Consider the following 11,221-nt stretch of genomic DNA (forward strand, 5'->3'; position numbering starts at 1 on the left):
TAGCTGACAGTCTTTATGCACCCTGACACAAACATTTCAATGGAGGACTAAAAGCACAGAAAGTAAATTAAGTCTCTTGTTGTGTCCTTCAACGGGTAGAGAACTATTTCAAAGGTGAAAATGGTGCCGGAAACAGAAGCATGTTTCGCTGGGATTCCAAAAACTGAACGCTTTCTCGTACTGAAAGTAAATACAGCAGGAGATAAAACCGGAGTAAGCATTTTGAATAACTAAGAAATGTTTGAACCTATTTAAAAACATCCAGTTGCTGCTTACCAGCTGCTACCACCCTGGCATCTTCATGGGCACGGTGCCTCCCAGCTGCACGACTGTCCGGGCTCTCATGCCACCAAAGCACGTGAACTGTGAAAACAGAGTAAAAAGCCAAGTTTGATGAGGGATGTACCCAGAACCAGAAACCCCCAAGGAGCATCAGGCATTTGCTTCCCCTGCAAGAGCTTTCAGCAGAAGACCTCAATCCTGTGTGAATAAGCAAGTCTCTGTCAGGTTCATAACAGCAGTTTTAAATGCTTCCCCCAAAACATTTGGAGGATGCTCTCAAAAGGCAAGGGGCGGTGGTTCGTTTGCAAAAGGCAAAATGCCAGACCTCTGGCTAGAATTGAAACTTTTGTTTGCTTTGGCAGGGATTATTTCAGAGGCAAAGCTAGGCAAGGCTGCTGGCCCTGTTGAATCCCCTGCCTGTTCTCCATCCAGTTCAATTTACTCATTGTCTCGACTAGCGATGTGCATCAGTGAGAATTGCAGTACATCAAGACAACTGTGTAGGGACCATGTCTCAACAGGATTACCTTTCCCCATAAGGCCTTGTCCCAGGAATGGGCTTCAGGTTGCTACCCACTTGGCTGTTCCTCAACTTAAGGTTGCCTGACTTCTACTATACTCTGTCCTTTTATTATAGAAGTTCCCATCCTGCAGAATGGGATCCCAGCAGAGGTGGAAGGGAGTGCTTACAATGCTTCTTTTGCCTTGGCTTTTCCTGGTAAAGACTGCAGTCATTTGCAGGGGGAAAGAGGAAAACTGTTTTAACATAGGGAATTGTAAGCTGCTTTAACCCACAACAGAAAAGCAGGATAGAAATATTCTAATGAGTAAATACAGCACTGAGGATCAATTTTCCATAGACTATTGACGCTACCTTGAAAATGAATAAGGAAGCAATAGAGTTGAACTAGATGGCACAGAGGGGAAACCAACATGTTCAGTGGTAGCTCTGCTTTCTGTTTAACATCTAGCTCCTCGAATGGTTTGGGACAAAGGAGTAAGGGAAGCTCATTTCTGTCTGTGCCTGGCCAAAGATGGACTGCTGCTAAATGGGAGTGATCAAAGAGGAGAAGAGGGACTGCAGAATCAGAAGAGCCTACAATCTTGTTCGGAAAATATTCTCCGTTTGCAAAACTGGAATTGATGCAGGCACATAGTAGCTCTCTCCTCTGCAGTGCACAGGACCGGCACCCACATCTGAGCACAAACCATGGGACAGGCCAATGGGGGAAAAGATCGCTTGGCAGCCTCTCTGACCTAAAATGGAGAAGAACCGTTGCTGTACCTGTGTTAAGCAATCCGTATTCCGTGTGGAAGACTCCAATCAGCTTGGCATAGTTTGTACTGACATGGGCATCTATCGCTGCTTTGAATGACCGTCCCCACAGTGCTGGCCCACCTGGTTTCTGCTGGTAAGTAATCAACTCATAAACTCCTGGTAGGGTATAAGAAAGGACCAGCATACGATAAAGAGGGCAAAGCAAAATCATATGGCCAAATGCTCAAAGCACACTCTGGCTTCTTGGATTTCATTTCCCTTCTGAGACTTGATGGTCCCAAATTAATCTGTGCGCTTAACACATACATTGACAAACGCTCAGGGTTATAACTTATTTATTAGCAACAAATGCATAATTGGCACAGGTGTACCTACCGACCAGATGCACCTTCAGATATTAAGGTAAAGGTAAAGGTATCCCCTGTGCAAGCACCGAGTCATGTCTGACCCTTGGGGTGACGCCCTCTAGCGTTTTCATGGCAGACTCAATACGGGGTGGTTTGCCAGTGCCTTCCCCAGTCATGACCGTTTACCCCCCAGCAAGCTGGGTCCTCATTTTACCGACCTCGGAAGGATGGAAGGCTGAGTCAACCTTGAGCCGGCTGCTGGGATTGAACTCCCAGCCTTATGGGCAAAGCTTTCAGACGGCTGCCTTACCACTCTGCGCCACAAGAGGCTTCAGATATTGCTTTGCAGTAAAAAAGAAAAAAGTGGAGGGGTAGTCATAAAGTAATCCACACAAAGGATCATGAAAAAGAGCTGTCTTTTTTTATACCTTGCTTTTTACTACCCAGAAGAATCTCAGTGGCTTCAATCACCTTCCTTTTCCCTCCCCACAACAGACACCCTGTGAAGTAGTTGGGGCTGAAAGAGCTGTAAGAACTGCTCCGTGGGAACAGCTCGAAAAGAACTATGACAGGCCTGGGATGCCCAACTGGCCACATGTGGAGGAGTGGGGAATCGAACCCGGCTCTCCAGAGTAGAGGCCACCATTCTTAAGTACTACACCACGCTGACCGCTATCTTTTCTGGCTCCTATCCACCCCATCTGTGACCTATTCCAAATTTTCCCAAACCAAGCAGGTCCAAGAACACGGGTGCTTCACTGAGAAGTGACTCAGACTGGGACACACATGGCCCCATTGCTGGACTTTGCCAAGGTCCACAGGACTCTACCCCTGGAAGTTCTTCCCTGGAAGACACAGGCTTTCTACTGACTGACCTTCCTCCCAATCCCCAAGTCTGACTGAGGGAAGAAAGGGTCGAAAAAGGCTCAGGGGAGAGTTTATCTTGCCTGTGGATGGTCCACTCACACATTACAGATCAGTAACCTGCATAGTTGAGAAAATGGTGAGTGTGGGGGGAGTGGGGTTGTCCTGATCTGAACGGGGCCCTGGCATACCTGGGCATCAAGCACAGGCCTGCTGGCACATATATGATTTACAGGGCTGGTGGCAGATGCAAGGGATCAGAATCACACAGAGCTGGAAGAGACCCCAGAGGGCCAACCAGTCCAGCCCCCACCTTCTCAGGGACTTAAAAAACACACACTCTTGACCGGTGCTCATCCAGTCTTCTCCTAAGAACTTCCCACGAAGGAGACTACCACCTACTGAAGCAGCACATTCCATCCACGGCAGCCCTCAGAAAAGGCTTTCTAATATTTAAATGGAAACTCCTTTCCAGAATTTGGACCGACTGCTCCATTGGCCCCCTCTTTAACTACATTAAAAGGTCTTCCTTTTACGTCGTTAAACACAGCTGTCTTCCTCTTCTCCAAGCTACACATACCCAGCTCTCTCAACCTCCTCCCGTGAGACATGGATCCCAGCCCTTCAGCCACCCTGGTCACCCTTCTCTGAACACATGTGAACTGAAACTATTTCCGCACAACCAAATAACTGTGTGTTCAGGACAGAGCAAGGGTAAATCTGGCGGTCTGGTGTTTCTTTCATTCTATGTACTTCCTCCTTGATAGTTCTTGGGGGGGGGGGGGGTTGTACATTTATTAACCCTTTATGCCGCTACTGTGATCAGCTTAAAATGAACCCTTATTTGGGCAGAAAGAGAACTCACCCTCTTTGGGAGGAGCTCCAAGCTCACACCATGGGACCAGGTAAGCTATTTCCATATCCTGTGTTTTTAGGAGTGGCAGAATCGCAGACAGTTTTTCCTGCCATTCTTTGTCACCAGCAAGAACTTTGCGCACAGCGGCTCGGTGGGCAAAATTATCTATGAGAAAGGGCAAAGAAATGTTAGATGGTCTACCGCCATGTTGGATGGGCTTTGATGAGATTTCCTCAGTGAGGCTGCATTATAAATAAGGAGCGTTCCAAATAAGTGGATCTAGTGTGCGCAACACTCTGTGTCATACACTGGTCCTGTGGCAATGCAGAATTCCCTTGCAGAAGTGCCGCTTACTCTAAAGAATATCTGTAAACCTAAGGAAGGACTGTCTGGCCTTTGTGTCCTATCTGAGTATATCCCCTGAAGAGCTTTACATGTAAACCAATGTCAGCAGGCTGGTGGTCCCAGCCCCAAAGAAGCGCATCTAGCCTCGACCACAGCCAGGGCATTTTCAGCCCTGCCCTGGTGGAATGACTCCCAAGTGAGATCAAAGCCCTGTTGGAACTTCCGCAGGGCCTGTAAAACAGAGCTCTTCCGCCAAGCCTTTGGTTGAGGCCAGCGTGGATACAACCAGATAATTATGGGCCTTCCCTCACATACATACATACATACATTCTTAGGCAGCCAAGTTCTTATTCTAATTAAGATGTATTTTAACTGTGTTATTAGCCACACTCCAAGATGCTAAGGGAGGGGAGGGGTATAATTCAAATCATCATCATCATCTGCTCTGGTGTGACCCAAATCTTTTCTCAATATAACAGTAAATTTAATTAGTCCAAATGGGGAAAACCAGCTCCAGAATCTCCAGCATTCACTCCGCAACAGCATGGCTACTAATGCCAGGCAGTGTGAAATGTCAAGACAGGCTAGGCTTCATATGAATACAGAGAGCCTGGTCTTCTGCTATTGGCTGGTCAACAAAACCCTACTTTCTGGATGCTGGCTTAAGGCCCCAGCTGTACCCATCTATGGGAGAATCTCAAGTGTGGATTTCGATATGACTCCCTCAGCTTGGCCCTGACCTCGATGGCCCAGGCTAGTCTGAGATCTTCAGTTCTTGGAAACTCAGCAGGGTCGGCCCTGGTTAATACTTGGATGGGGGACCCCCCAGGACATCCAGGGTTGCTGTGCAGAGGCTGGCAAGGGCAAACCCCCTCTGAAGGTCTCTGGTCTGGAAAGCCCTACAGGGTCTGCCAGAAGTTGGCTGCAGATTGATGGCACTTTCTGCCACCACCTTAGCTTGATCCTGCCACACAGCATATACCTTGGAAGCAAGTCTCAGTCAAAGAGACTTAACAGATGTGACACAGAAATGCTCTTCATTTAAACCAGGGGTGGGCAAACTGTGGCCCTCCAGCTGACCATGGACTACAATTCCCATGAGCCCCTGCCAGTTGGAGGGCCACAGTTTGCCCACCCCTGATTTAAACTATTGCTAGTTAAAGCCAGGATTCCACTCACAGATGTTTCTGCCCATCGTGGTTTGGCTGGACACTCGCAGGTGCCATCACCTTCTCTCTGTAGCCTGGAAGGGGGTGTTAGTGTGTGTCTGTGGGGAGCCAGAATTAAGCCCGGATGTCCACATTCACACATCACACCCATTAGAAAGCAGTACACAGTGGGCGTCTGATCTTAATGGCAACAGACTCAAGGCCATCTACACGGGAGCCAGGAATGTGGCCTGCCAGCATGCCTATTCCATTTTGGAGTTAGTGTTTATTGCAATAGAGGACTGGACTCTTTCTTATGCGTGTTCTTCTTCTTTTACCTGACTGAATGTTATGGGTTTTCCTCACATGTGTTCTCTCTTGCTTCTGAATATATATTTTTGAAGTATGCTGTAAACCTGTGCTTGAGACCTTTTTATTATTAAGCAGTGCATTAGAGAGATAAAAGGACCCTGAAATAGAAAGGACAGGCTATCCTCCTTTCTTTTTGAGGCCTCCATCGGGACCTAGCACACATTCATGGAAATGGACAGCGGAACATGTCCTTTACAAAACTTTTAGGACATATCTTGTGCCTCCTAAGAACTTTACAGAAGGTGGAACCAATTTTGCAGCTTGCTAATCAACCAGACCTGTCCAAAGTCTTTGAGAGATGCTAAATACAGATATGTGAACAAAGGCCCACATCATGCAGAACCAGAATTAAAATTAATTGTAGGTAATACACGGTCTTCAGGTTCTGGTTCCACAGACCTTAATTGACACATGAAGCTGCCTGACTTTTGAGTCAGACTAGTGGTCTATTCAAGTCACCACTGTCTCCTCTGAGAGTGAATGACTCTCCAGCATATCCCAAGTGAATATCTTTCACAACATCTAGTACCTGATCCCATGTGGAGATGCTGGGGATTGAACCTGGAGTTTTCTGCATGTCAAACAAATGCCCTACTACTGAGTCACAGCCTTTAACATAGCTAGTAGAGTGGTTGGTATTAAGACAAACCATAATTCTGCATTATGTCTGCTCATAGCCACAGTTAAAACAGTAGAATGCAGAGAATACCATATTTCCAGATGTGGAAGGCCTTATTCATCGCCCCCAGTTCTGCTGTCCAGAACCCAATCATCTCAGAGTGAGCTGTACGGATGTGCATGTCTCTGTTGACCAGCTCCATGAATTCTTTGGTCTTTGCCGGCTTAATGTCGTAAGTACGAAGTTCAAAGATTGTGCCAGCATCCTGCCTGGGCCCCGTGCCAAAAGGTGAACAAAGGATCCGGGGAAGAGTTGGCTTGGAGAAGAGAGAAGGGCAAAAACAGCAGTCAGAAAATCGTTCAGGGCTTTTGTTTCCCGGCTTGCTGTCATGACAAGAACTACTCAGACCACTGAAAAATCCTCCCTCAAGATTTATCCGCTCCCGATCCTTACTTGTTTTCACATTGTTTTTCCTAACACCTTCATGGAGTCATATTTTTAGATTTTACCCATGATATTTAATTATCCTCTTTTGCTATTTTTACAGCTCTCTATATTACTTAGATGGGTCAGATTGACTGAATACACTTCTATCAAGATTCAGTTTTAGTAAATATAACTGCGTGAGAAGTTGATTGATTTTTTGGCAGCTGTAAGGCCAATGAACCGTATGTGTGGCTATGAACGCCAATGCTGTTGCCACCCAAAACAGCATCCCCAAGTCCTTCTCCTGTGAGGCAGGGTGGTTCGTGTCACCAGGGGCACAGGTTGCCGGCGAGTGCTAAACAAATGTGCGGAAGGACACACTAGCCTTCCTCAGGGTGTGCAGACACCAGCCCTGATCCTGCTTGACTGGAACCAAGTGATTCTGACCCCTCTCTCCCACAGAGCTGTGCAGATGCATGGATTGAGATTTATAATCCATCCACTATGTAGAGCAGGAGGCATAAATTTGCAGTATTCTTTCACTGCTAAGCGCTCCTCCTTGTGCAACGTCACAGTGTCTTTCTGCCATCATCGATACATCTTTATTAGCATACAAAAAGATCCATTTGACAAGACATGAAGAAGACGAAGAGTTGGTTCTTATATGCCGCCTTTCCCTACCCAAAGGAGGCTCAAAGTGGCTTACAATCGCATTCCCATTCCTCTCCCCACAACAGACATCCTGTAGGGTGGGTGAGGCTGAGAGAGCCCTGATATTACTGCTCGGTCAGAACAGTTTTATCAGTGCTGTGGCGAGCCCAAGGTCACCCAGCTGGCTGCATGTGGGGGAGTGCAGAATCGAACCTGGCATGCCAGATTAGAAGTCCGCACTCCTAACCACTACACCAAACTGGCTCTGTAACAGCTGACATAGCCAGTGTATTTCCAGAAACTCAAAAAGCTCAAAAATTTCTTGAGAAGCGCACTCCGTAATGAAGAACTGCCCTCCCAACTATCTGGGGCATGGCTGCAGAACCCAAGCCAGAAAAATGGGACACATCTGCAGCAGACTCAGTGGAATTTACCCACCATCCCCCAATTCTCCTGAATTAGAAAAGGCCCAGCAGAGGTCATCAAGAAACTCTTTCTCTTGGAATCATGCCCTTGCTGTCTTAATCTGACACATAAATGGACTCAGGGAAAGGAAATCCTCAGCAGATCTCAGGAATCGTAATGGGATCTACCTGTATATTTATGTCCTTTATATCTCATTCCTTCCCAATAGAGACCCAAAGCAGCCTACAACATCATTACCCACTCCCAGGCATTTTATTCTTGTGAGATAGGCAGAACTGAGACAAAGACACAAGCCCACAGTTACCCAGCAGCCATCCACGGCAGAGCAGGAATTCGAACCTGGGTCTCTCACATCCTAGTTCATGTTGATTCTATCCTAGTTCATGTTGGACTATACAAGATAAAAGCAGACAGATGAGTGGAAAATCCTGCAGGGACAGTAAAAGGCACAGCCAGCTAGAATAGCAAGTTTAGGGAACTCCTCACATTTCAAATTGTTCCCTTCTTGTATATGATTAGCTTATTAAAGTGTTTCCTGGTTTCTCTGTGAACAATAGTTAGGTCTCCCTCTCTCCCAGCTAGTACGGACAGAGGCTTCTTTAAAGAACATACTTTATAGGAATGGTCTTTTCTTGGATAAATCTATTTTGTTTTTAAGCAGTGTGTGCTTAGCTTTTCTGCATATTTACTCTGCCAAGATTTTGACACTGACCACAATACTCTTTCATCCCAACCTTCCTCCCAGTAGTACCTGGTTCTGCCCCTCCAATTCTGTCTGGACAACAACCCTACGGGGCAGACCCAGACTGAGAACTCACGGTCCCTAAGTGAACTTTGCAGAGGAGTGCACATAAGCCATGTGAATGTGCAGATCAGCAGCTGGCGACCATGCACTCCTTTTTGGAAGGAGTGATGTTTGGTTCTATCCCAAATGGTACCTCAGCATGCCATATATCTGTTCATCCCAAGTATTAGTCCGCAACATGCCTTGCAAGATGTAAATTTCAAGCGCCAGACAGAACTGTTGTGTTTTCTCTTCAGTAGCGCTCTTCCAAGACATCTGGAAATCAATACACACATGCAAATCTGTTGCAATCTCTCAACACACAGCATGCATTTCTCCAGCTTCCCCCCTCAGCTCTTTAAAACCTCCATGGGTAACCAACGAACAAGAAGCAATGTCTCTCTGCTTTCCCCTTCCCTGCATTGCTGGAACTCTTACAGCAAATGTGTCTGGAAGATGAAGTTGGCTTGGGAACCAATACCAAATTGCAAACAAAAAACAAACAAAAAAACTCTACATGCAAGTAGAACAGACCCAGAGTTCTGGGGAGCAGCATGTACCATCTGTTTCTGTGGCACCGCTGCTGAACCTGAGCAGCTGGGTGCATCTGATGAATTTCTTAGATGGGAAACATCCAGGAATGTGTATACCCAGCACAGTGGATTTTAGACAACAACAACACTGACCAGAATGTTAAGAGGGTGAGATACCCTGTGGAGTTGCAGAGACTAGCTGTATTGGTCTGTAACAGAACAAGTCCGATTCGAGTCAGATAGCACCTTAGGGACAAACAAGATTTTGGGGGGTTTAAGCTCCTTTTGTCAGAATTTTGGAATTTATCTCCCCAAAAGTCTTCTCAGTCTCTGTGATGTCTACTTTAACTATCCACCCCCCTTAATCTATACCTGGTAAAGTTAGACTGCCCTGGTGGCGAAATCTGCTGTCAAGCCATAGTTTGCTGGAGGGATTTTCAAGGCAAGAGACATTCGGGTGTAGTTTGCCATTGCCTGCCTCCACGTCACTACCGTATATTGTTGAGTTTATGTCTAAAAGCTGAGGTAAGATTTAAATGAGACCCAGAAGCCACATATTAGTGCAGTATACAATAAGCGAGGTCCCCACACCAGGTGAGCTATAAACAGGGAACAGGTTGATGCACTTCCCAGAAGCACGTACAAAGCCACGTAAGTGAAGACGACACATGCAGAATGCCAGACAGCCCTGCTGCAAAAGTCCTCTACAGCCAGTTTGAAGGAAGGAGAAAACTTCAGGACCTCAATCAATAGCAAGTCATGACTCAGCGCCTTGGACATTATCCCAAGGGAATCTGAATGGGGCAAATATTTCATGGCTGTGTGGGCATCCTACCCTTCTGGTCTGAGAAAGCTAGCAGAGATCCGATTCCTACAATGAATAGCTAGTTTCCATGAGGAGTCCCTAGACCCCTCATCAGTAGAGCTCCTGTAGCTTTCAGAGCCACAAAACAGCCCAGTTCACTATGCAAGGATTTTCATATAAATGAGGCGATTGGGCCTGTGTGTGTTGTACTGTACCCGTTGGATTTCTGCCTTGTCACACCCTTCTTAGGAACAAGAACGCTGCCAGAAAGGGTACCGTCTGACTGGCTCCCCTACCTGCCTTTCACTGGCTCCAATTTCCCAAGTTCTTTAAGGCAGGGGTAGTCAACCTGTGGTCCTCCAGATGTTCATGGACTACAATTCCCATGAGCTCCTGCCAGCAAGTGCTTTAAGGAGTGGAACGAAAGTGCGGGGGCGGCTGGGGAGTCCTTTGAACACCCACTGTGGTCTACAGTTTCTGGCACAGATCTTAGGTGGCTGGCTGTGTTGGTCTGAAGCAGCAGGCCGAAGTCGGAGTCTAGGGGCACCTTTAAGACCAACACAGTTTTATGCCAGGTATAAGCTTCATCAGATCTGAAGAACAGTATATATCTGGAATAAAACTTAAAAGGTGCCGCTGGACGCCAACTGCGTTCAATTTCTCGCGCGGCGGCAGAGAGCCCGGCTTCATCCCCCCACCCGCAGGGGGGACTGTCCTGCAACAGCTGGAAGGAAGGAAGAGCTACCGCAGCGTGCTTCGACTGCTGGCAAAGCCATCCACGCGGGGGCTACCTCCTCGCGCCTCGCCCTTCCCCCCAGGAGTTACCTGGCGGAGGACTTTGCACGCTGCGGCCCTGCCAGCGAAGGCTGCGAGAGGCCCCGGCATAGCGACAGCGACGGAGGAGCCGCGTAGCTGGCGGTGGCGGCGGAAATCACGTTTCCACGACTGCCCGCCCCCGACTCTTTCCCTTTGGCAGCCGCGGAGAGGCAAACCGGCATGGGCGCTTTTGGGGGAAGAGTGAGAGATGCCAGTGGGCAGCCGCGTGGGCCTGAATGCAGCAGATCAAAGTCTTCGTCCGGGCAGGCGCTTTCTTTGAAGTGCGCGCACTCACGATAGCTTACTCCCAGAAGGAAACTGTGGGTCTTAGAGGAACCATTGGGTCAGACGTGGTTCTTTTGGAGAAGAATGGCATTCATTGAAAAAAAAGGGGGGGGGGGATCTGGCCGCTCCAAGGAGGGAATCTCATCACTTGAGCGCAAGAAAGGCGACTTCCCTGCTTGTGGGAATAACACTTTTTTCAAGCAAGGAAGTCGCCTTGCGCTTTTTGGAACGAGCAGGAGAAAACCAGCAATGCAAAGCTCTCCCTAGAAACGAAAAGAACTACAGACTTGCTTTAAAAAAATGGTTTAACAACAACATACTATCCCCAGAGAAAACTCTGTGGTTTGTTCCCTAGTTGTAGAATCTGTCCGGCTCTCAACTTG

General features: G+C 47.5%; 1 protein-coding gene across 1 annotated transcript; it reads right to left on the reverse strand.

Moving 5' to 3' along the window:
• On the reverse strand, window positions 1-10,931 carry LOC143841282 (protein NipSnap homolog 3B-like). The gene is made up of 6 exons (XM_077345389.1): window positions 10,563-10,931; window positions 6,203-6,428; window positions 3,638-3,793; window positions 1,568-1,717; window positions 277-363; window positions 1-180 (listed from the first exon to the last, which is right to left on the reverse strand). The coding sequence occupies exons 1-6, from the start codon at window positions 10,620-10,622 to the stop codon at window positions 104-106; spliced, it is 756 nt and encodes a 251-aa protein (XP_077201504.1). The 5' UTR covers window positions 10,623-10,931; the 3' UTR covers window positions 1-103.
• Window positions 10,932-11,221: the final 290 nt, after the last annotated feature.

This window comes from Paroedura picta, chromosome 7 (assembly GCF_049243985.1).
Source record: "Paroedura picta isolate Pp20150507F chromosome 7, Ppicta_v3.0, whole genome shotgun sequence".
NCBI lineage: Eukaryota > Metazoa > Chordata > Lepidosauria > Squamata > Gekkonidae > Paroedura > Paroedura picta.